Genomic DNA, 25,435 nt, shown 5'->3' on the forward strand with positions numbered 1-25,435 from the left:
GACTAATTAGCTAATAACATCAACGGTGCCCTCCCTTTTGGTTTACACGTTTCATCTAAGCGATCACTGACACTTTAATCCTGAGAGATGTGAATCAGGATTTGGGGTTTCCCAGCAGATTCTCTTTACTAGGCCATCGGCTGTAATGAAGACTAAATAACAGAAAGGAGGGGAAATGCCAAAATTCTCTTTCTCTTTCTCACCTGACAAACAGGAGAAACACACCTTTAATTCCATGCCTTAATTTGATTATCTTAGATTCTCACAGGATTTTTTTTTAGAAATACAGAGAAGGCTTAAAGAATAGAATAGAATAGAATAGAATAGAATAGAATAGAATAGAATAGAATAGAATAGAATAGAATAGAATAGAATAAGAAATAGAATAGAATAGAATAGAATAGAATAGAATAGAATAGAATAGAATAGAATAGAATAGAATAGAATAGAATAGAATAGAATAGAATAGAAAAGAATAGAATAGAATAGAATAGCAGAGTAGAATAGAATAGAGAATAGAATAGAATTAGAACAGAATAGAGAATAGAATAGAATAGCATAGAATAGAGAATTGAATAGAATAGGGAGTAAAATAGAACAGAGAGTAGAATAGAATAGAGAATAGAATAAAATAGAATACAATATAGAATAGAATAAGAAATAGAATTAGAATTGAATTTAATTGAATAGAGAATTGAATAGAGAGTAGAATAGAATAGAGAGTAGAATAGAATAGAGAATAGAATATAGAATTGAATAGAATAGAGAGTAGAATACAGAGTAGAATAGAATACAGAGTAGAATAGAATAGAATAGAATAGAATAGAATAGAATAGAATAGAATAGAATAGAATAGAATTCTTTATTGGGCAAGTGTGATTGGACACTCAAGGAATTTGTCTTGGTGCAAATGCTCTCAGTGTAGTTCGAAGCCCCACCTGCAACCATCTTCTCTGCTAATGGGATAGGTTGTCTTTGAGTTACGACTGTAATTGAGCCCCGCAATTATGGTCATAAGTTGAGATGGCTGTATAAAATGGGCCATTATTTGACTGGACCCAATTTTACAACCTTTTTTTTTTCCAGCAGTCATTAAATGAAGCATTGTTCATGATGGGCTTCCAACAAAAAACATAAATCGCAGTTACGTGACTTGCGCCAATGGTCAAGCATGCAAATGTAGCCAAATGACTGTGGAAGAATGGTGGTAAACCAGAATTTAGATAATGGCAAGTAGGGTTTTTTTAGGGGGGGAGCTCAAACTAAGTCAAGGACTACTTTTAAAGAGTTTCTCTTAGTTTTGACACAATTTGGCCAATGCAGGGGATCCTCGAGTTACGACCACAGTTGACCCCAAAATTTCTGCTGCTCAGCAAGAGAGAAGCAATTGGTCTTCCGAGACCTCCTATGCAAGCATGGTATTATCTTCTGTTGAACCTGACGCAATCTACATAGACTTCTGTAAAGCCTTTGATTCAGTGGTACACAACAAACTACTCCTAAAACTAAAATATTATGGTATCTCTGGACACCTGCATAACTGGATAGAAGCATTCCTGTCAAACAGACAACAAATGGTCAAAATTGGGAGCGTCCTATCAAATTCTGTACCTGTCAACAGTGGTGTCCCCCAAGGCAGTGTTCTAGGACCAACTCTCTTCATACTCTACATAAATGACCTCTGTGATCATATCAAGAGCAACTGCGTTCTCTTCGCTGATGATGTAAAGCTATTCAACACCACAGGCAATACTGCTATCCTTCAAAAAGACCTTGACTATGTATCAGAATGGTCAAACAAATGGCAACTTCAAATCTCAACAAATAAATGCTCTGTCCTACATATTGGCAAAAAAAAAAATCAGAAAATAAAATACAGCCTGAATAGTCAAGACCTTGTTGATGATCCAAACTCTGTCAAGGATCTTGGAGTACTCATCTCCAATGATCTAAGTGCTAGAGCCCACTGTAACTACATAGCTAAAAAGGCATTAAGAGTTGTTAACCTAACCTTACATAGCTTTTTCTCTGATAATATCACACTAATTAGAGCATACAAAACATTTGCTAGACCAATACTCGAATACAGCTCATCAGTCTGAAACCCACATTATGTATCTGATATTAACACAGTTGAAAAAGTCCAGAAATATTTCACAAGAAGAGTTCTCCACTCCTCTACTCGTTGCAGAATACCTTATGCCACCAGACTCGAAATTCTAGACCTAGAAAAGCTAGAACTACGCCGTCTTCGGTCTGATCTAAGTATGGTATATAAAATCATGCATTGCAATGTCCTACCTGTCAATGAATACTTCAACCATAACAACACAAGAGCAAACAATAGATACAAGAGCAAACAATAGATACAAACTCAAGGTTAACCGCACCAAACTTGATTGCAGGAAATACGACTTCAGCCACAGAGTGGTCAATGTCTGGAATACTCTACCTGACTCTGTGGTTTCTTCCCCAAACCCCAAAAACTTTAACTTTGGACTGTCTACTATTGACCTCACCCCTTTCCTAAGAGGTCTGTAGGGGGCGTGCATAAGCGCACCAACCTGCCTACCGTCCCTGTCCTATTGTTTCTTTTATATTTTTTATTTTTCTTTTATGTATCCATTTCATATATCCATAACTATGTTTTAACTGATACCTATTATCTTGTAAGCAATTGACAAAAATAAATAAATAAACCTTGCAAATGTTGTTACTGATGGGTCTTTTGGTGTTAGCGTTGTGCCACCTAGTGGCCCACTGAGAAAATGCTTTATGTCTGTGCAATGGTTGTCCAACATCTTTTTAAAAACTTCCAGTGTTGGAGCACCCACAACTTCTGGAGGCAAGTTGTTCCTCTGATTAATTGTTCTTAACTGTCAGGAAATTCCTCTTAGTTCTAAGTTGCTTCTCTCCTTGATTAGTTTCCATCCATAGCTTCTTGTCTCGTTCTCAGGTGCTTTGGAGAATAGCTTGACTTCCTCTTCTTTGGGGCAGCCCCTGAGATATTGGAGCACTGCTATCATATCTCCCCATGTCCTTCTTTTCATTAAACTAGACATGCCCAGTTCCTGCAACATTCTTTATATGTTTTAGCCTCCAGTACCCTAATCCTCTTTGTTGCTCTTCTCTGCACTCTTTCTAGAGTCTCAACATCCTTTTTCATATTGTGGATGTAAAAACTGGATGCAGTCTTCAAAGCTGATCTCTCTCCATACCCTACTTTTCACAATCACAGGTAGTCCTTGACTTACAATCATTTGTTTAGTGACCATTCAAAATTACAATGGCACTGAAAAAAGTGGCTTAGGACCATTTTATTTTCACTGGCGTGTATCTATGACGGTTGTAGTCATGTGATTCCCTTAATGACCCTGTTATTAACTTAACAACTGTCTTACTTAGCAATGAAAATTTTGGGCTCCATTGTGGTTGTAATTCAAGGACCGCCTGCATCAGGATTTTAGTGGCTAAAATCCATTAATACAACATGGGGGAAGGCTTAAAAATGTAACTTTTTCATCCGCTCCTCTTTTAACATTTCGCTAATCTTTAGAAAGTAATGATGGCTTTATTATCAATGATTTCTTTTCCTTTAACAGACAATAACCTGTATATGAACATTTCATTAAAAAAAATAGTAGATGGCTGCTTCCTTTTTGGCTCAAATTAGCAAATGAACATTTTGCTTCAATAAAATATTTTGTAACAGAGCAACATGCTTTAAAAAAAAAAATAGAGCTCATTTAGTCTGTGAAACAATGACAGGAGCATTTTAAAATCATAAGCTTTTCCCCACCCGTTGAAAGAATATCTGTAATTATACTTAGCCTTCTGACTAACCTTTAAAAAAAAAAGACAGAAACCTGATTCTAATAGATAATTGCTCTAATTTTCCATTTCGTAATCTTGCAATTGAGGACTGTTGTTTGTCTTTTTTTAAAAGGCCAAAAATAAAACCAATCAAACCAAATAAATGGAAATCACAAAACTTGGTATCTGCAATTTATTCGGTTTGATTGTCTTTAGCTGAACAATTGAATATCATTTGATATTCAGTACCCCTTCCTCTCCTTTCTTTAATACTTTTAACTTTCACAATGGTTTCAAAGTCAGATGAATTGAACCATCTGTCAACTTCATTCTCCAAAAATTATCAAATGGAGGCAAAAAGCATCTTCTTTGAGCTAGGAAATAATGCACCCTAAACACTGAACAATAGCATGAATCCAAATTATATCAAGAGGAACATGGAACAACATGCAAAGTTGCCCTTAATTCCATTTGCTAATCACAAAGAATATTCTTGCAGGTGACACGATAGCAGCATTTCAACATGAGAGGCTCCCACAAAGAAAGGGGGTCAGCCTATTTTCAAAGGATCAGAAACAACGGATGGAAATAATCGAGGAGAAAAGCAACTTATAGAACTAAGGAGAAATTTCCTGACTGTGAGGACAATTAACCAGTGGAATGGCTTGCCACCAGAAGATGTGGATGCTCCATCACTGGAGGTTTTTAAGAAGAGATTGGATAACCATTTGTCTGGAATGAAATAGGGTCCCCTGCCTGAGCTGGGGTTGGACTAGAAGACCTCTAAGGTTCCTTCCAACTCTGTTATTCTGTTACCTGTTTGAAAAAGAGAAAGTTTAAGGAAACCATTAATCCAGAGAGAGGTAAAATAAGATTGCCATATGTTTGCATTTCAACAATCCGATTCTTACTAAGATTAATCTATTTTGCTTCCTGTCAATTAGCTGAGAATAAAATCTCAGCTGCTTTGAGGAGGGGCAGTGGGTTCATTAAGTCCAAAAGGCAAATTTAATTCCACCCACTCTCTTTATATTGTTTTAGGTTTCCTGCCATCTAGCTCTGCATTTTTCATTCCGTGCCAGATTTCAACCTTGTTATTGCTGTTTATTGTGGAAAGCATCCAGACTGAACAATTTCTATTAAGTGCCAGTAAAATCCACTGGCAATTTATTATCATGTAACTAGAAGTAAATTAATTTCAATGAGACCCAACTACGACTGAGGTAGCCTAAACTACGTGGCTCAATTCTCTAAACAGCCTGCTTAGAAAGATGGTGCAGCGAGATATTGACTAAATAAATGTAAAAGACTGCTCTTTGTTCCCATAACATACATGGTATTGATCACAGACGTGTAGAATGTCACGTATTAAACTGAACATGGGCCCCATATTATTATTTTGAGCCTGCAGACCAGGGAGGAATGGGAAGGACTTGAGAATGAAGGGCAAACATTAATGGACAGAGTTGGCCAAGGGTGGGGAAGTTCTTAACGTACGAGCGCAGCTGAGCACCAAAATGTTTCATTGCTAAACAAGACACTTGAGTTTTGCCCCATTTTATGAACTATCATGCCACCATTGTTAAGTGAATCTCTGCAGTTCATCGGTGAGTAAAGGTTGCAGAAAAGGAGATCACCGGGACATTGCAGCCATCATAAGGATGAACTGGGTGTCAAGCACCCAGATTTTGAACACGTGACCGTGGGAATACTACAACTGTCTTAAGTGTGAAAACAACCCTAAATCGCTTTTTTTCCAGTGCCGTTGTAACTTCAAACGGTCAGTAAATGAGTGGTTGTAAGCCGAGGACTACCTGAGATGTATCTCCTCTATCATGTCCAAGGCCTGTCTCCCTCTTTCATTCCCATTATATTTATAGGTTCTCAGTTCTCGATCAGTGACCAATCAATGTCACAGAGCTGAACAAGCCTTCAGGTGCTTTGAAGAATAGCTTGACTCCCTCTTCTTTGGAGCAGCCCTTCAAATATTGAAACACTGCTATCATGTCACCTCAAGTTCTTGTTGTGGTTAGCCGGCAGCAGGTGAGATGGCTGAGAAGAGCGAGGACTCAGGTGAGGGGCCAGGACCATCAGGGAGTGGACTGCTGCCTTCAGAGGTTGTGGGGGGCTGGCAGCAGTGATGAGGAGGTTCCCGAGGAGCCTGTGCCAAGTGTATGTGCACGAAGGATTGCTCGCAGAAAAGAGCAGCTGCAGCAGCATGGGTGACTCGAGAGTAAGGCTGCAAGGTAATGGCCCCTCCTTCAAGAAGATAAAAGCCAACTGTGAAAGGAATGTACTTTGCAGAAGGCAAAGACATTTTGAAACTCCAGCCTCGTGGACATTCCAGTATCCTGAATTGTATTTGAAGATTCTTATTTTGCAAACTATTTCCTGTCTGTTATTTTTTGGGCAAGTCTTGCACAGTTTGGCAAGGCTTGTGTTTATCACACCTAATTAACTGGAACCAGGTTTGGGTCAGAACAGTTCTTCTCTTTGTTAGACTAGACATACCCAATTCCTGCCACCGTTCTTTATAGGAATATAAAGTAAAAGGATGATTCTTTGGACCTCTAATCATCCTTGCTGCTCTTCTCTGCACTCTTTCCAAAGTCTTTTTTGCATCATGGTGACCAAAACTGGATGCAAATATTCCAAGTGTTGTCTTGCCCCAGGGCTTTATAAAATACTCAGCGTTCCAGCCATCACAACGCCCTGCAATCATGTGGTTAGGATTTGGGTGCTTGATAAATGTGATCACATTTACAACTGTTGGGGAAGTATATATATATAGGCCAGTTGTGCAGCCGCTTACCCCTAACCTAACTCACCCTAGCCTGCTTTGCAAACCATCCAGGACTTAAGGTTCCTCACTGACTTTGGATGGAAAGCCGGCAGGAAGCCGTGAAGAGATTCCCCTGTAACGATCCCGCGATCCTCACCTAACAACAGCAATGGGGGCAGCCAGCATGGCCTTCGCTAAGTGATGTGGTCCTGTGACGTTCCATTTTGCATTGCTTAACGAGAGAAAATCCCCTATTGCTGTCCTTGACAAAGAACTGTCTTTATGGCAGGGGTCTCCAACCTTGGCAACTTTGCTGGCTGAGGAACTCTGGGAGTTGAAGTCTACAAGTCTTAAAGTTGGAGACCCCCTGCTGCATGGACCTCTTGTTGGAAGAAGAAAAAAATTAAATTTATGACTTTAATTAAATTTATGCATTTGGGTTAAAGTAGGAGTGAAGATGGGAGGTGCTTGATAGAAAGAAAGCTCTTTTCTTTCCTTCCCTTCCTTTCCCTTCTTTCTTCCTACTCTCTTCCTGTCTATTTTCTCCTTTCCTTCCCCTTCTTCTCCCCTTTTCCTTTCTTTCGTTTTTCTCCCATGCCCTTCCTTTTTCTTTTCTTCTTCCCTTTCTTTTCCTTCCCTTCCCTTACTTTTCTTCCTACTCTCTTCCTTTCAATTTTCTCCTTTCTTTCCCCTTTCTTTTCTTGTTATCCTCCCTCCCTCTTCCTTTTCTTCTTTTCCTTTCCTTTCTCTTTCCTCCCCCCTTCCTTCTCCCTCTCTCCCCTTCTTTTCTTTAACTTCTTTCCTATTTTTCCTTCATTTTCCAACTTCCCTTTTTTTGTTTTTCCTTTAATTTTCTTTCTTTTGTGGTGATCCAAAATCCAAACAAAATAAACAAACAGCAGTTCGTCTGCACAACACCTTCTTTCTTTCTTTCTCCGAGACAATCCTCCTCCACCCCTTAAAAATAGCCTGGCAATTGTGATGAGGCTGAGGTTGTGTCTGCTTCGCTGCCTGCCTTGTGTGCTCCTTTCACAATCTCTGGCTGCCTTTATTGTCCGCTCCAAATTAGGCAGCGAATATTCTGTTTGTTGTTCCATTGCCAAGCCACATCCTAACAATCTCTTTCATGTCTTAAAATTTTGTTCCCAGGTTTTTCCGATTGTTACAGCCGGTCTTCATGGAGGCTGAAAGCTCTACTAACTCTCTTTTCAGAGATGAAAAGCAAAAACAAACATCAACAACCAAGCCTTAATGCAGTTTCAAAACTGCGCAGAAAATAAAAAGAAAGGACTCTCCGATAAACATAGACATACATTAACCAAACAACGGATAAAAATTATGCGAGATGGAGTCTTCTATATCTTCTCTACCAAAAGGGAGCCTCAAAAACTTAAGTCTTGGTTTTTGTAACTTCAATTAAGCAGGATGATTAAAGAGCAACTTGAAAGATTAAAGGCCAGGAGGCTAAAACATACGAAGAACTATTGCAGGAACTGGGTATGACTGTTACGGGCGAAAGAAGGATTTAGGTGGAACATGATAGCGGTAGACCAATATTTGAAGGGCTGCTCCTCAGGAAGAGGGAATCAATCTCCTCTCCAAAGCCCCTGAAGGCAAGACAAGAAGCAACGGAACCTGGAATGAAGGCGAAACTTCCCGACAAGGAAGACAATTAACCAGTGGAACTGCTTGACACCAGAAGGTGCTCCAACACTGGAGGTTTTTAAGAAGGGACACCTGTCTGAAATGGTAGGCTCTCCTGCTTGAATCGAGGGTTGGACTAGAAGACCTTTGAGGTTCCCTCCATCTCTATTCTGATTGAAGGCCACGTTATGTCCCACAAATGCATTTGATACCCAAAGCCACACGGTTTAGGATCAATGTTTTAATCATATTAATCACGCCCTCCTTATGCCAGGAAAGCATTTTAATTCAACTCCTTCTTTAATGACATGCAGCGTTGTTTAACCTTCCAGTGAGATATCAAGAGATGAACTGAAAGGGCCCTTTTAAATTTTTTAAAAAGCATCCTGTGAGTAAGAATCGGAGAGATTGTTTTGAATATCACCTGCAAAACTCTCATATTCTGTACAGGTAGTCCCTCAACTTACAACCACAAAGCTTCTGTTGCTAAGCGAGACAGTTCTTACACGAGTAATGCCCGTTTTTATGACCTTTCCCTCCACCGTTGTTAAGAGGATCACTGCGGTTATCAAGTTAGTCACACCGTTGTTAAGTGAATCTGGCTTCCCCATTGAGTTGGCTTGTCAGAAGGCTGCGAAAAGGGATCCTGTGACCCCAGGTTATCCTGCAACCGTCATAAGTATGAATCAGTTGACAAGTGTCTGAGTTTTGATCCCAAGACTATGAGGATTTTTCAACAAGTCACATGAAAAACAGTTGTAAATCACTTTTGTTCAGTGCTGTTGTAATTTCGAACAGTCACAAAGCGAACCGTTATAAATTGAGGACTACATCATTCTATAAAGTCTTCTGTCTTGTTTAACGCCACCAATTCCCAATTTAAATTAACTTTGTGGAGGTTTGTTTATTGGCTGGGGAGAAGCAACACGGGGCAAAGCTGGCTTGATGTCGGTTATCTTCTGAACACCCCTGTGAGGTAGGCTTGTCTAAGAGGACCTAATTTGAAGCGACCTAGTTAGCCTCCATGGCTGAAGCGGCCTCAGATCTCAGACTATCCTGCAACTCAGACATGGCCTTAACCAGGTTTTTGAGGTCTGCGGGTGCCAAACACACCATGCTGATGTTTGGCTGTAACCTGGTGACTCTTGAGGACTAGTGCCCTGAATTGAATGCTAGAAAGCTTTCATCCCCTTTTCTTAACAGAACAACAGAGTTGGAAGGAACCTGGTCCTGCTCAAGTAAGAGAACCTACATCATTTTTCCCACCAACACTGTACTGGGTTTTTCCGTTTATACACAATACCATTACTAATTGAACAATAATACTGTGACAATATATATACATTTATACATCCTACCCAAACTTTCAATACACACTACTTCCACACCCCTATAACTATTATACGCATTTATTATATACCTTTCTTCCTTTTTGATAAGAATTTTATTAATTTTCAATAAACAAACATACACATACAAAACATAAAAACATAAAACTTCTTTTTGGAAAGCGGCTTAGTCCCGGGTTACATCTTTTTGTGCAGACATAAATTCAAATTCATGCTCACTTTATATACCATTTCATATCTTATTCATTCTACATTTTCTATATAGCTTCTCCCCTCTTTTCATTCTCTTAATTCTATTTTATTTATTTCATTTCGATTAAATCATTATACTTATATCTTTTGTCTGTTCGGTTTCAATTATCTATTATCTTTTCTCATTGACCCAAAAATGGAAAAATAGGATGAAAAATCAATACAATGTCAGAAAGCAACAGAAAAGAGGAATTCAGAAGAGGGTGGAGATTAAGAGGGTGGAGATTAAACAAGGGGGTAAAAAAGATTAGATTAGATTAGAAAAGAACGAAAGGGGAAAAGGGAAGAAAAGTTACAAAGGTTTGAAACAAGATGTAAAGAAACAAGATTCATTCAGAGATAATGGGTAAAAATATAATCTAAAAAGAGATTCTGCAAAAGTACATAAGATTGCATTGTGGTATTTGTATTTGAAATAATGTCAGAAAACTGGAACATTATACGATTACAAAATGGGATAAAATATTAAAAGGAACGTGTAAAATGTTTAAGATTTAATGATAAGAGTTTAATTTGTTATGGATTATTGTTTTAACTATATTGTAATTTTATTATTCCTTTTTTAAAAAAATATATAGTATATAGTTTTAGAGTGTACTAAGCAGAATCAGAATGAAAATTATATATTATTTTAAGTGTTATTTAGGGGAAAGATATAAAGGCGTCATACTTCAATCAGTGATTACGGGAGAAATATTATATACCTTTCAATATACATTTATTTACATTTTCTATTCTTATGTCTATTGTCCAGATATATCCAGGTTTCCCATATCGCTTTGTATTCCATGTCAGCCTTCCCTTTTAGTTCCATAGTTAATTTATCCATTTCCACATACTTGAAGGTTTTTTTTAATTATTAAACCTTCGGGAGGTATGGCGTTTTTCTTCCAGTACTGTGTGTAGGAAATTCTAGCTGCTCTTACTACATGCAATATAAGATATTTTGTATTTCGAGAACCTACACCATTTTTGATTGGTTGTCCAATCTCTTCTTGAAAATCTCCAGTGTTGGAGCATTCAGAGTTTCTGGAGGCAAGCTGATTAATTGCACTAACGGTCAGAAAATTCCTCCTTAGTTCTAAGTTGCTTCTCTCCTTGATTAGTTTCCACCCGTGGATTCTTGTCCTGCCTTCAGGGGCTTTGGAGAATAGCTTGGCTCCCTCTTCTTTGGAGCAACCCTTGATATCTTGGAAGACCGCTATCATGTCTCCCCTAGTCCTTCTTTTCATTAGACTAGACATACCCAGTTGCTGCAACCGTTCTTCGTATGTTTTTATCCCCTAATCCTCTTGGTGGCTCTTCTCTGCACTCTTTCTTTAGAATTTCAACCTCTTTTTTTTTTCCCCACATCGCGGTGCGCAAAACTGGACGCGCGATTCCAAGGCTAATGAACTGGACCGCCTTCATCGTATCCTCTATTCCTGCCCTTTGGAGACGGACCAGAGATTTTCCCCAACGCAGAGGTTCTCTTCCTTTAGGAAGTTGGGGGCCGGGGGGAGGGTCGTGCGGACCAGAACTACAATTCCCAGGAAGCCTTGCGGCCCCGAGCCCATGCCCATGTCCTGGCATGCCACCGTGTTTCTGGAGAAGGCGATTTCCGGGGGGGTGGGAAGGGAGACACCCCTTTCCTCTCCCAGGGACGCCCTTTGTACGAATCCTCACGACGGGATCACCCATCCCTGGTCCTGCCCGGGGCAAAAGTTGCCTTTCCTTTGTTGAATTCAGCTTCCCTGCCCGGTGTCCCAGCGCTTTTCCTGCAGGGGCCCTCCTGCCCTCCTTGGCTGGAGCTCAGCCCGGAAGGATTGCACGGAGCTCGGTAAGGCCGTTTCCACGTCCTTCTCCTAACCCACCCGCGTCCGAGTTTGCATTCGTCTCGCCCACCCCCCCCACCCCGTTCGGACCCTTGGATGAAGACATTTCCCACTCACCACCCACCGGGCCCTCCTGCATCATCATTATCGCCACCCACGATTCCCACTTGGACGGGATTCAACTCTGGCGCGTTCACACGAGACGCCCAACGAAGCCAACACACGGGATTCCGCCGGTGGTGGGAACGCGGGCATTGGCTTGGCATGTGGTGCCCGCGGAGCCAGAGCAATAAAGCTACGAGCTCGGTTTGCTTGAGCAAAGCCAACTGGGTGAAGGCAGCCAAGGTGGCAAGTTAACTCTGGAGTTTGCGGGTGGCGTGACTCTGTCAAGAAAACCTATAGGGTTGGGGGGTCTTGGAGATGTTGGGAATGACCGCTTGCTCGCCCACCCTCTGGGGCAAGGCATCTCTGCTGAAAGTGGGCACATCTCAAGCACTTGGGGGTGATAGAAATCGGAAGGCGCTGCTCCTGTGCTTCGGCCGGCCGAGATAACAGTTTCCACAATGTCTTCAAGGGCAACCCCTGGCAGTAGTCAAGGCTGCACTGAAGCCATTGGGTGAACCTGGTGGGCAAAACGGCTGTGGTGTTTTTCTCCTTTTAATCTGTATCTATTAAGAATGTTTTTATAGAATAAAAGGGAAGGGAGAGAAGGAAGGGAGGAAGAAAGGGAGGGAGGGAAGGAATGAAAAAAGGAAACTAGGAAGGAAGGAATGAACGAAGGAGGGAGGAAGAAAGGTAGAAGGAAAGAAAGTGGGGGAGGGAGGAAGGGAGAGAGGGAAGGAAGGTAGAAGGGAGGGAGGGAAAGAAGGAAAGAAACAAGGAAGGAAGGAAGGAAGGTAGAAGGGAGGGAAAGAAGGAAAGAAACAAGGAAGGAACGAAGGAAGGAAGGAAAGAAGGTAGAAGGGAGGGAGGGAAAGAAGGAAAGAAACTAGGAAGGAAGGAAGGTAGAAGGGAGGGAGGGAAAGAAGGAAGGAAGGAAGGAAGGAAGGAAGGAAGGAAGGTAGAAGGGAGGGAGGGAAAGAAGGAAAGAAACTAGGAAGGAAGGAAAGAAGGAAGGGAGAGGAAGGAAGGTAGAAGGGAGGGAAGGAAAGAAACTAGGAAGGAAGGAATGAAGGGAGGGAGAGAGGAAGGAAGGTAGAAGGAAAGAAAGGGAAGGAGGGAAGAAGAGGGAGGGAGGGAGAGGAAGAAAGGTAGAAGGAAAGGGAGGGAAGGAAGGAAGGAAGGGAGGGAGGAAGAGAGAAAGGAAGGTAGAAGAAAAGAAAGAGGGAGGGGGAGGGAGGGAGAGGAAGGAAGGTGAAAGGAAAGAAAGGGAGGGAGGGAAGGAAAGAAGGGAGGAAGGGAGAGGAAGGAAGGTAGAAGAAAAGGGAGGGAAGGAAGGAAAGAAACTAGGAAGGAACGAACGAAAGGAGGGAGAGAGGAAGGAAGGCGAGAAGAAAAGGAAGGGAAGGAGGGAAAGAAAGAAGGGAGGGAGAGGAAGGAAGGTAGAAGGAAAGGGAGGGAGGGAAGGAAAGAAACTAGGAAGGAACGAAGGGAAGGAAAGAAGGAAACTAGGGAGGGAGGAAGAGAAGAAGGGAGGTAGAAGGAAATAAAGGGTGGGAAGGAAGGAAGGAAAGGAAGGAAGGAAGGGAGAGAGGAAGGAAGGAAGGAAATCAAACAAATAAATATTAAGAAATATATGGGTGATTTCCAGACTTCTTGTCAACAGATCATTAGAATTGAATTGTTCCTCCTTCCTCATGAATATTATACATACCTTTTGTCCTTCATTTAATCTTATGTTTTTCTCAATCTTCGAATCCAGAGATCGTTACGCCATTTCCTTTTTTCTTTCACGAAAAGTCCATACAGACACTGCTCAATTTACAACAGTTCATTTAAGCGACCGTTCAAAGTTACAACTTCACTTTAGAAAGCAACTTATGACCACTTTTCACACTTATGACCGTTGCAGCATCCCCATAGTTAACATGATCAAAATGCAAGAGGGGTTGGCGACTGACTCCTATTGAAGACCTTTGCGGTGTCCCTGAGGTCAAATGATCCCCTTTTGGGGAATCCAGATTCACTTAACAATTGTGGCAAGAAAGGTCGTAAAACGGAGCAAATGTCACTGAACAAATGTTTCACTTAGCAACAGAAATATTGGTTGCAAGTCAAGGACTACCTATATAAGGTTTCCAGCCTTTCAGACCAGGTTTTATTGAGATTTTGTGTGTGCAGGGTGTTTGTTTTTCATTGCATGAAGTATACACCCCCTAACCAGGGAAGCGTTTTAATAAATCTCCCCACTTAATTCGATATATTATGATTAACTTCTGCTGAGATGTGAGATATTAGCAGGCCCAAAAACCGCAACAGAAAGCAGAAACCACATATTTAAATTGAAAAACGCACAGAAAGAATTCAGATAGTCCTTGACTTACATCTACAACCGAACCCCAAATTACTGTGGCTGAGAGAGACGTTTGGGACCTCTGCCCTCTTTTACAATCTTTCTTGCAACAGCTGTTAAGCGAATCACTGCCGTTGTTAAGATAGCCACATGGTCATTAAGTGAATCTGGCTTCCCCTTTGACTTGGCTTGTCAGAAGGTTGCAAAAAGAGGAGTCACATGACCCTCCCGAGATGCTGTGACCGTTGTAAATATGAAACAGTTGGCAAGCATCTTGAGTTTGGCTCACGGGACCATGGGGATACTGCAATGGTCGTAAGTGTGAAAACAGTCATAAGTCGCTTTTTTCAGTGCCGCTTTAACTTTGAACGGTCGCTAAACAAACCGTTGTAAATTGGGGACTACCTTTATAACCTTGCTGGATTCACCAAGGGAACTCCCCCACCCTGCATCTAAATGCTTCTTCAAGTCCCCTCCCTCAAAGGGTCATTCCTTCCTTCTCCACTCTCTAGGCTACTATGTCCACCAGACTTCACCAACACTTTGGACAGATATTTTGAAGGATCTTTATGGGAATATAGTCAGCACTGATTTTAGGATGTGTTTGGGTCAGTTCCTAGGCCTGAACCAGGTGCAGGTATCTACCAGAAAGTCAAAAAAGTCAAAATGCCAGCCCTGGTGATTCAATAATATATAGGCAATCCTTGACTTACCACAGTTCATAGAGTGACCATTCAAAGTAGAAAGGGCACGGAGAAAACAGACTTACGACCATTTTTCCCACAACCATTGCAGCAGTGCAACGGTTACGTGATCCAAATTCGGACTCTTGACCACTGGCTCATATTTATGCAGCGTCCCGGGGGTTGTGGTGGTCATGGGATCCCCTTTTGCGACCTCCTGACAAGCCAAGTCGATGGGGAAGCCCAGACTCACTTAAGGACCATGTGACTAATTCAACAACCGTAATGGTTCGTTGAACAACGGTGGCAGGAAAGGACATGAAATGAGGCTAAACTCATTGAACAAACATCTCATTTAGCAACAGAAATGCTGGGCTCAATTGTGGTCATAAGTTGAGGACTACCCGTATTGAAAAAAAAAAGTAAGATATGTCTATTTTTCATGATGATTGGTGCATTGTTGCAATTGGTCAATTGATCAAAATTCAGATGCTTGGCAACTGACTTGTATTTATGACGGTTGCAGGGTCCTGGGGGGAACATATGATCCGCTTTTGTGACCCTCTGACTAATAAAGTCAATGGGGGAAGCCAGATTCACTTAACAACCGTGTTATTAGTAACTTAATTACAATGACTCGCTTAACAACGGCTTAGCAATGGAAATTTTGCTCAATTGGGGTCAGAAATAAAGGACTGCTTAGTTGTCCCTACCATTGTTTGACCAACTCCCACTGGACTTTTGCCAGATGTCTCTCTCCCTTCCTACTTGGAAATCAATCAACCAACTTCCAGCTAATTTGGGATTATAAACCACAAATGGCTGGTTATTCTCATCCCATTGATATAACCAGGTTTGGTGCCCAGCTGTAATTTTATACAAAAGAAAATGCAGGGAGAGAATTAAAATAAGATGAGGGGGAAAAAACCAAGAAAGGCTGCAGATATTTTGCAATCCCCTTAAGATCTATTTCTTTCTTTTTTCTTCAATCAAACAGGTAAAAGCTGAGAATATCACCCAAAGAAGTTCATGAGGATTAGAATATCAATTATATTGATTACAACAGTGTTGCTTCTGTTGTAGCGGAAGACTGGACGTGTCAATAAAAAGTCCGAGCTGAAGTCAGAAGAAAAGATTCATTTGAACAAACTTGTGCAAACTTTGTTTCATTTCTCAAAAAAAAAAGAAGAGAGAAAGAGGGAAAGAAGGAAGGAAGGAAAGGAAGGAGGGAAGGAAAGAAAAAAGAAAAAAAAAGAATATTAAGAATTGCATGTCAAGCGACAAATATAACAAGGGTTTTGGCATTGAGAGATAATCTGTATATCTATCTAAATATCTTCCAGAACAAAAAAATTGTTCTACTATGCAGTACATATGACAGCATCTCTGATCAAAGAATTGTCTGCCTTGAAAAGTGAGCCATTCGAGGTCAGTTTCAAAAATTCATAAACGGCTGGACTTTGCATTCTTCAAACACGATGAAAAGGATATTGAGGAAATGTTAATCAGACTTGCTCAGTGGGGGGGAAAGTTTGTGAGCTGACCTCATTGTTACGCTTTTCTTCCCAGGAAGTCGATTTGTCTACATGGCCCTGGAGAGAAAAGGGTACCACCAGGTGATGGAACCAACCGGTTAATTCGGTTCCAAACAACACACAGCAAACAGGAGTTTTCTTAGGAAAGGCTCAAAACTCAGGTGCAGATGGCATCCGAGGAGAGAGACGTTTGGGAAGGTGCAGGCAATCCAAAGATGGTTAAAGGTCCGTGGGGAATTCAGAATAAAAAGGAAATAGAGATAAGTCCACCATGGAACTTTTCTATGGAAGAAGATCTGGCTCTACATTTGGGGTCACTCGGTGGGAAAAAAAACCTGGATACAGCCGAACAAAAACACTCGCCGAAGAAATATTCCAATTTTCCCCTGGAATTTCAGCCAGAGGAAGAAGCAGAGAATATTGAAATACATGCCAGTTGCTTAGCGGGTGCATCCCAAATCGGCATCAAAGAGGAGGATTTAGAGCACCCCGAATATGAGTGGGCCCTGTGCCAAAACTCTGTCCCGTTCCTGTCTCAAAGGATCAAAAAGGAAGCCAACGCCAACCCTCCCCTCGATTCAGAGTTTGGGGAGAACATTGACCCGCCCTCAGTATTCCTCAAAAGGCGCCCCCCGACTTCCATGTTCACCAAACAGGACGGGGGCTTTGCCAAGTCCCAGAAAAATCTCCCCGTCCTCCTGGAAGAGCCGAAAGCAGAGAAAACGTTCCCCTGTCCCGTTTGCAGCAAAGAATTCAATCAGAAGTCTAACCTCACTCGGCACCATAAAATTCACACGACCGAAGGGTCATACAAGTGTGCCAAGTGCGGGGAAAGCTTTCGTATGAACCGGCAGCTGCTTCGTCACCAGCGGATGCACCTGAGCGACCCGTTCAAATGCACCGAGTGTGGGAAGAGCTTCAGCCGGAGGTCCAATCTCATCCGGCACCAAAAAATCCACACGCGGGAAGCGCCGTATCAGTGTCCCGAGTGTGAGAAAACCTTCAACCAGAAGACCAATCTTTTCAGACACCGGATGATCCACATCCAGATGGGGCCTTGCAACTGTACCAAGTGTGGGAAACTTTTCACGCAAAGAAAGTACCTGGTGAAGCACCAAAAGTTGCACCTGAGCGAGGGAGACCAAAAATGCTTCATTTGCGGGAAGCAATTTCGGCTGAAGAAATATCTCCGGCGACACCAGAAAATCCACAGCCGTGAGATGCCGAATATGCACGAAACTCAGATGGAGTGACCAGGCTTGGCAAGAAGAACTGGAATTGCAGGCGGATGGAAAACTCAGAACGGCAGGAAGGGCCGTCCTTGCTTAGCCACTGCCTCTTTTAGTGACCCTTCGTAGTTAACGGTGGGAAAGCGAAACAATCATTTTTTGGGGTGGCCAGTCTTCCATTCATAACCTTTACAGGTTTGTAAATCAAAGGAAAGCGGAAGGAAGATCATTAAGCACAGTCGTGATTTTACTTAGCAGTTGCTTCACTTAGCGACTGACAATTATGGTCGCTAAATGAGGACTGCCTGTAGACATATCTGGAGATGCGGACACCTGAGTGAAATAGGAAGGTTTCGTATGCTTAATTAATCACATTTGAAAAAAAATCATAGGATCTTGCTTTTTGCAGTCTTGGGGGCTTAAAGCAGCGTGTTTCGCCATGTGTGTGTGTGTGTGTGTGCTAATTCATAGGACTAATTTTGTGTGTGTTCTCCAGGAAAGCAGAAGGTGGCGCTAGAAGGAATAGAACCCGTGTCATTGTGAATTTCTGCCCTGTTGGGGGATAGAGAGGGCACCAACTTTCTAGTTGCCAAGATACTTTCAAAAGAAATGGGAGTTCCTAACTAATTCCATTTCTGTTGTTTATATGTTGTGACAGTTTCATTCTGCCAAACAATTTACCTCCTCCACTTCCCCTAAACAAGAATTGTGCAAAAAAAAATAAGAGAGGTTATATAAACTTGCTGGATTTGTGTAAGATGCCTAAGAAGGCTCCAGGATTGTTTTGGGTGGAAAGACACACACACCTGTATAATTTCCGTCGGAGTCTCAGCCCAATGACCCTGTCATTGAAGAGAAAGACGGTTCCTATTTCCTGTCATTTCTAGCCAACACGTCAGGTCTTGTGCGATAAATCAGGATCTAATTCTACTTTATTGTAAAGCTGCATTAACAGAATCTTGCAAGTCTGAAAGTGCAGGTCTCCTGCTGTCTTTTTTGAGCCTCTTTCTCTGTGCATTATGCAGATGTGTCATCAGTGGTGAAATACTACTGGTTCAGCACGGCTCGCCCAAACCAGTTGTAAAAAAAACCAAAAACTCCGATGACGATAAGAGGAGAAAGAAGAGAGAAAAGTACAACCTGCCTCTGCACTTTTCTGTTCTTTATTCTCTCCGCTGATTGGCGCGGCAGAACCTCAGCTGCTGTTTGGAAAGTTGTGCATGTACGTTAGGTGTGTGTGCACATACGCGCGAAGTGCACAATCACTGAACCGGTAGGGAAACTGGTAGAATCCCACCACTGTGGTGTCATCTCTTATGTGACTGTTCCCTTGGCATTGCTTCTTTGCCCAGCCTTTTACATGCCTTCCATGTAACATGGTGGATTGTCAGAGACAAGAGGATTTTAAAACATCTGGTCCTCAGGGCACTTCTGCAAGGGCCTGAATAAACACTTGGTTTCAATTCTTCTTCCTGAATCATGCCACAAGATTCCTCTTTGCAATTAAAGGCAGTCAACAATACATTTAGTGACTATTCAAAGTTACAACAGCACTGGAAAAAAAAGTGACTTACAGCCGTTTTTTCACACTTAAGGTCATTGTGGCATCCCCATGATCACGTGATTAAAATTTGGACCCTTGGCAATTGATTCGTGACCTTTGCAGTGTCCCCAGGGGGTCACGTGAACCCCCTTTCCAATCTTCTGACAAGCAAAGTCAGTGGGGAAGCCAGATTCACTTAACAACTGCGTTAAGGGGTCGTAAAATGGAGCAAAACGAGTGTCTCACTTAGCAACACAAATTTTGGGCTCCATCGTGGTTGTACATCAAGGATCAAAATGAAGCAGGAAGTTGTATCTGGATGTTAAGAGCCAGGATGCACCAAAACGGAGGATCTAGCGTCACTCAAAAGCTCTGTCCAGCCCTGTCCATCTAAGCAGAAATCAGTGGTCAGCGTAGGTCAGTAAGGACTGTCCAAGCATAGTGTGAAGAGCAGCCCAAGAAACAAACTCGGGAATTTATTCCAGATTTAGCGATGGCGGGAACAGATAATAAAGATCTAAAAATTTGTTATGGACATCTCAAAAGCATGTTCTCGAAGATGTAATGCAGACAGTCCTCAACTTATAACTATTTCCTTAGCGGCCGTTGGAGGTGACAACCTACCTAGAACCAGGATTCAGTTCTGAGGATCTCATGGTGTCCCCTTCCTGGGTGGTCATATGGTCTCCCTTCAGTTGCTGGTCAGCACAGCTGCAAGGATGGTCCTTACTTGTGCCCTGCAAACACATGGACCTCTTTTGCTGTGGCTATGCCAAAACCTGGAAGTTATTTCCAGTTTTTGGCAACACTGCCATAGCAAACCGTGGGTTTAACCAGGGGTCCCCAACTTCCAGTCTGTAGACTGGCACAGGCAGTAGTGGGGTTCAAATAATTTAACAACCAGTTCTCTACCCTAATGATTTTTTCCAACAACAACGACTCAGAAAGTTAACAACCAATTCTCCTGAACTGGTGCAAACTGGCTGAATTCCACCGCTGGGCGCGGGGCCTTTGGCATGTCAGAAACTGGATCGTGAAAACAAGCAAAACCCCACAAGTCTGTGGGATGAAGGCAGCACAGGAAACCACGGATCCCCCAGTCCCTGGAAAAACGTCGCTCCATGGAATCTGTTCCTGGCGCCCAAAAGTTTTAATGCGTCCAAACTTTTTGCAAAGAGGGCCAGAGTTGGTGAGGTGAAAATGTGTGGAGCCGACAATTCAGCCTGACATTTTTTTGAACCATTAACATTAAATGGGAAAAACACTGGCCAGTGGGGATGAGTGACAGGCTGAGCCATCGGGGAGAAGAGGCTGTGGACCGTTCAAAATTTGAAAATGGGCCGCAATTGGCCACCAGGCCGGACTTTGGTTTAATGACTGCCGTCCTGATTTAATGACTGGGGGGGGGGAAGGGTGTATAATTGGATTGCTCATGAGACTGACCCGATTTACAATTGTCACACAACCTATGGCCGTTATGGCAGGGGTCTTCAAACTTGGTACGTTTAAGACTTGTGGATTTCAGCTCTCAGAATTCCTGAGCTAACATGACTGGAGGAGGAATTCTGGGAGTTGAAGTCCACAAGTCTTAAACGTGCCAAGTTTGAAGACCCCTGCCATAATGGGTAGACTGCATTATCGCCATGTGTCAAGGACTACGTGTATGAAGAGAATCTGAAGAATTTTGAGTTTTGGGCATCAGAATTTTCACTTGCTTAGCCCCATCGGAAGTCGTGTAGGTAGTCCTCGAGTTACGATCACAGTTTAGCCCGAGATTTTCGTTGCTAAGCAGGACTTGTTAAGTGAGCTATGCCCCATTTTACAAATGTAAGCAAATCTCTTCAGTTAGTAAGGGAAACGTGATTGTTAAAGCGAATCCTGCTCCCTAATTAACTTTGCTTGTCAGATGTTGGCTTGGAAGGTCACAAAAGGAGGGTCATGTGACCCTGGGGACACTGCAACCGTCATAAATATGAGTCAGTTGCTAAGGGTCTGAATTTTGATCATGCGACCCTGGGGATGCTACCGGGGTTCTAAGTGTGAAAAATGATCTTAAGTCACTTTTTCCAATGCCGTTGTAACTTCGACAGCCACTAAATGAATTGTTGTAAGTCAAGGACTATCTGTCCTTACATCAACAAGATGAGAGGGGCCATATTAGGACGTCTCAATGTACCCCTATTTCTTTTGAAAGAGAAACTTATATTCGTACGAAAAGCCTAGAAAATGTAGAGACTTACATCCTCATTTTAAGCACAATACAAAAAACAGGGTGAAAATTGTCCATTCTATGATTCTGTGACTTGATTTATCCACCCACGTAGCTTTTCTGGCACGTTTTCCCTGTTTAACCCACAAGCCTGGGATTTACTGGGGTTGCTCCCTGACTATTGGGCAGGGCATGAGTTGAACAATTCAATAAATAAACTGAATTATCAGTCGCCTCTTTGCTTTGGAGACTGCCATGGAGACTAAAAAGTCAATGTTTTGCTTTCTTTTTTTTCAACACCTGGTGTCTTCATGGAGTTTTCCACAGAGTTTTCTTATCGATAAAAAAATTGGTCTTTTCCTTAGCTATCTTCTCCTTTCTATCTTCTGTTTCTCCTTCTTTTCTCCTCCTCCCTGCCTTCTCCTCCTCCCTTATATTTATTTTCTTCTTCTCCTTTTCCTATTTTCTCCTTCTCTATCTCCTCCTCCTCCTCCTTTCCATGAACCCCACACCCTTCTAGCCTTGATGAGGTTATTAAGTTTGGTAATCAAACGTCTGCAAGGAAATAACCAAGCACAAAGAGTAGAAAGGGTCTCACAATCCTTCTTTTTCTCCTGCTGTTGCTCCTCAATTTTCTTCCTATCTTCTCCTCCTTTTCTATTTTTTCCTCCTCTTCCTATCTACTTCACCTCCTCCTATCCCTTTCCCAAGGTCTCCTAATAGGCTGCCATGCAAGCACAGGTAGTCCTTGACTTACGAAAATTCATTTAGTGACTGTTCAAAGTTACAACAGCACTAAAAAAAAGGGGGCATCCCCATGGTTTTGTGATCAAAATTCAAATTCTTGGCCATCGACTCATCTTTACGACAGTTGCAGCGTCCCGGAGTCACACGATCCCCTTTTACGACCTTCTGACAAGCAAAGTCAACAGGGAAGCCCGATTCACTTAACAACCACCACGGTACTATGTAATTATGATTTATGAGAGATGATCCGTTATTTGTTGTTTATATATACCCTCTGGGCTTATGCAAGAGACAAATTCCTTGTGTGTCCAATCACACTTGGCCAATGTAGAATTCTATCTATATATTATATCTATATCCATCCATCTATCCAATCTCTATGTCTCTATTTTTATACTCATCTATATCATGTATAATCCATCTACATCTCTATTTTTATATTTGTCATCTATCATATCTATCATTTATCTCATCATATATCTATCGTTATTTATCTAATCTCTGAATCTCTATTTTTACTTATCTATATCTGTATCTATCTACTTCTATCATCCATCTATCATTTATTTTTATATTTATATCTATCTACTATCTAGCTAATCTATCATCCATCTATTATCTATTTTAATATTTATAGCTATAGCTATCTACTGTCTATCTATTATCTATATAATCTATCATCCATCATCTCTATATTTTTATACTTATCTATATCTTTCTATCTACTGTCTATTTTATCTATCATCCATCTATCATCTATCTCTATTTTTATATTTATCTCTACTGTCTATTATCTATTTATCATCCATCATTATCTCTATTTTTATACATCTACCTCTATCACTATCTATCTGTCTATTATCTATCTAATCTATCATCCATCTCTATATTTATATTTTTCTTTCTACTGTTCATTTTTTCTATCATCCATCTATATCTCTTTTTTTATATTTATCTCTATCTACTGTCTATTATCTATCTGAGTTATCATCCATCATCTGTCTCTATTTTTATACATCTATCTCTATCACTATCAATCATCTACTATTTATTATCTATCTAATCTATCATCCATCTATCTCTATTTTTATATTTTTCTATATCTTTCTATCTCTATCTACTGTCTATCTTATCTATCTATCATCTATCTAACAACTGCAGTGATTCACGTAAAAACTGACAAGAAAAGTCGTAAAATGGGTGAAAGCTCACTTTATAACTCTTTATAACTAAGAACAGAATTTTGGGGCTTGATTGTCATCGTAAGTCAGGGACTACTTTAGCCAGGCCAGACTACCAAAGCTACGGTGAGATTTGCCACCTTCCTCTATCCCCACCCCCTCAAATTATTCCTCCTTCCTATCGGAAATTCAGGGCAGACCTAATTAGTTAGCAAGGCCGTAAATCCAGCCAGACTTTTATCTCACTGGTTGGTTTTGTTTGATTTGTAAAATCAGCGTTGTTCAGGCGGATGGGAGCAGATGGGTAGGAAGAGATATTGCATATGGATCGCAGGTAAGGATGAAAAACTGGGTCACTAATCCAACGGCGTGGCCTCTTTAATAATCCTCCTGAGCGAGAGTCTAAAAATGAGTTCCTTTGCTTATGGAAACCATGACTTCAAAAATAAAATCTACGTAAGCTTTGATCCCACTAAAAGAGGTCAGCCAAAGGATTAATGTGCTCAAAAACATTTTTGTCTCTTGGGCAGGTGCTGAGAATAAACATTGGAGGAGACTTATCGTTAGATTTAACACCGGAGAACACTCAACTCTGTTCTGTGTAACTAATCAATAAAGAGTAAAGAGAATAAAAGTTATGTGTCGCTGCAAGGAAATTGTGTGAGGTTTTTTTTTTCCCTGCAACAAATACAGGTGTTTTTTGTTTTAAATTAAATTTATTTTCCAGGATAAGGATGGTAGAACAGGGGGCGCTGCTCATCCCTGTTACAAAGAGCCAGCGCTGTCCGAAGACGTCTCGGTGGTCATGCGGCCGGCATGACGAAACGCCTTTGAAGGTGCACAGAATGCGGTTCCCTTCCCACCCAAGTGGTCCCTACTTTTCCTACTTGCCGTTTTACACACTTTTGAACTGCTAGGTTGGCAGAAGCTGGGACAAGGAACAGGAGCTCCCTCCGTTACGCAGCGCTAGGGATTCAAACTGCCGACTTTTCTGATCGACAAGTTCAGCATTTTAGCCACTGAGCCACCACATCCCTATAAAATAAAGAATGCCCTTATTTGTGGGGTTTTTTTTAAAAAAAAATGCTGTGTCCCTGTGGGTATAGTGTTTGAGGGTTTGTAACATTTAATTTAATTTAATATGTCAAAGTTCAGACCACTAGATTCCATGATGACTCTGAGTGACTCATGTTAGTGACTTACCAAGCACATCTAAATTATATTAAAGTAACCCAAATATCTTTACAATCCCCAAGGCACGTCACAACTTTTGAGCATCCCTAAAGTTTGGAAACTGAAAGCTTGAAAATTTGACACGGCCTAACAACTGACCACAGAACCCCCCAAGATTTAACTCAAGATTTAAAATTTAAATCATTTCTTCAAGCCTTCGTTGACCCCCTTGTGGTCCCCCACAGCCACAAATTGAAAACGACTGTCCCGAGTCAAACTCCAAAGGACACTGATCAGTGGTGGGATTCTACTATTTCCCTAACTATTTACTACCAGTTCTGTGGTGCATGGCTTGGTGGGCGTGGTGTGGCTTGGTGGGTGTGGCAGGGGAAGGATCCTGCAAAATCCCCATTTCCAACCCACTCCAGGGAAAAAATATACTGCAAAATCCCCCTTCCCTCCCCACCCCACTAACCTGCTTTCCAGCTCCATTCTCCTGTGCAGGGCAACCAAAAAAGACCAGCCGATCAGCTGAGTCAATAGGAGGCAGAGAATAGATGGGGGCAGGACCAGTCAGAGGCAGTATTTGTTGAGGTAATTCCCCGTTAGGAGAATGGGCGCATACAGGGAGACGTATTTGAGAGTAGTGTTTGAATAATACACACAGAGCACACAGATACACTGTACAGTAAATGTAGGTTTTTACTTGCAGAAAGGTTTAAGCAAAGTCCAAAATAAGCAATCCAAAAATCATTCACAGGTAAAATCAGTCAGTTTTTCAATCCAGGGATAATCCAAATATCAAATTCCAGTGTCAAAAACAGTTCAGTAACAGACTTACATTAAATCCAGTCAATTAGAAGAAATGGAGCAACGGCAATACTTTCCAACAGAAGGAAACAGAGATACACTCTCTTCTGAGACTCAGACTAAGACAAACCAGGTTTCTGGCTCCATCTTATGGCCGTTTGAGAAACCACACCTAATTACAGTTTTGCATTTTCTTAAAGTTACAGTTTTAAAATGTTT

The 25,435-nt window shown here is 41.5% G+C and overlaps 1 protein-coding gene across 3 annotated transcripts; it reads left to right on the forward strand.

Moving 5' to 3' along the window:
• The first annotated feature begins 11,420 nt into the window (after positions 1-11,420).
• On the forward strand, positions 11,421-23,883 carry LOC113447975 (uncharacterized). 3 transcript variants are annotated; one of them, XR_015740310.1, is made up of 4 exons: positions 11,421-11,659; positions 15,787-17,748; positions 22,177-22,267; positions 23,764-23,883. XR_015740310.1 is itself a non-coding variant. In XM_087917560.1 (2 exons), the coding sequence occupies exon 2, from the start codon at positions 16,492-16,494 to the stop codon at positions 17,575-17,577; it is 1,086 nt and encodes a 361-aa protein (XP_087773686.1). In that variant the 5' UTR covers positions 11,421-11,659; positions 15,787-16,491; the 3' UTR covers positions 17,578-19,020. The 3 variants fall into 3 exon arrangements, 1 of the variants encoding a protein (XP_087773686.1); XR_015740311.1 differs by lacking the exon at positions 22,177-22,267; XM_087917560.1 differs by lacking the exons at positions 22,177-22,267; positions 23,764-23,883 and having other exon boundaries at positions 15,787-19,020.
• The last annotated feature ends 1,552 nt before the right edge of the window (positions 23,884-25,435 follow it).

Source organism: Pseudonaja textilis, chromosome Z (genome assembly GCF_049901715.1).
Source record: "Pseudonaja textilis isolate UNSWEBS1 chromosome Z, rPseTex1.2, whole genome shotgun sequence".
NCBI lineage: Eukaryota > Metazoa > Chordata > Lepidosauria > Squamata > Elapidae > Pseudonaja > Pseudonaja textilis.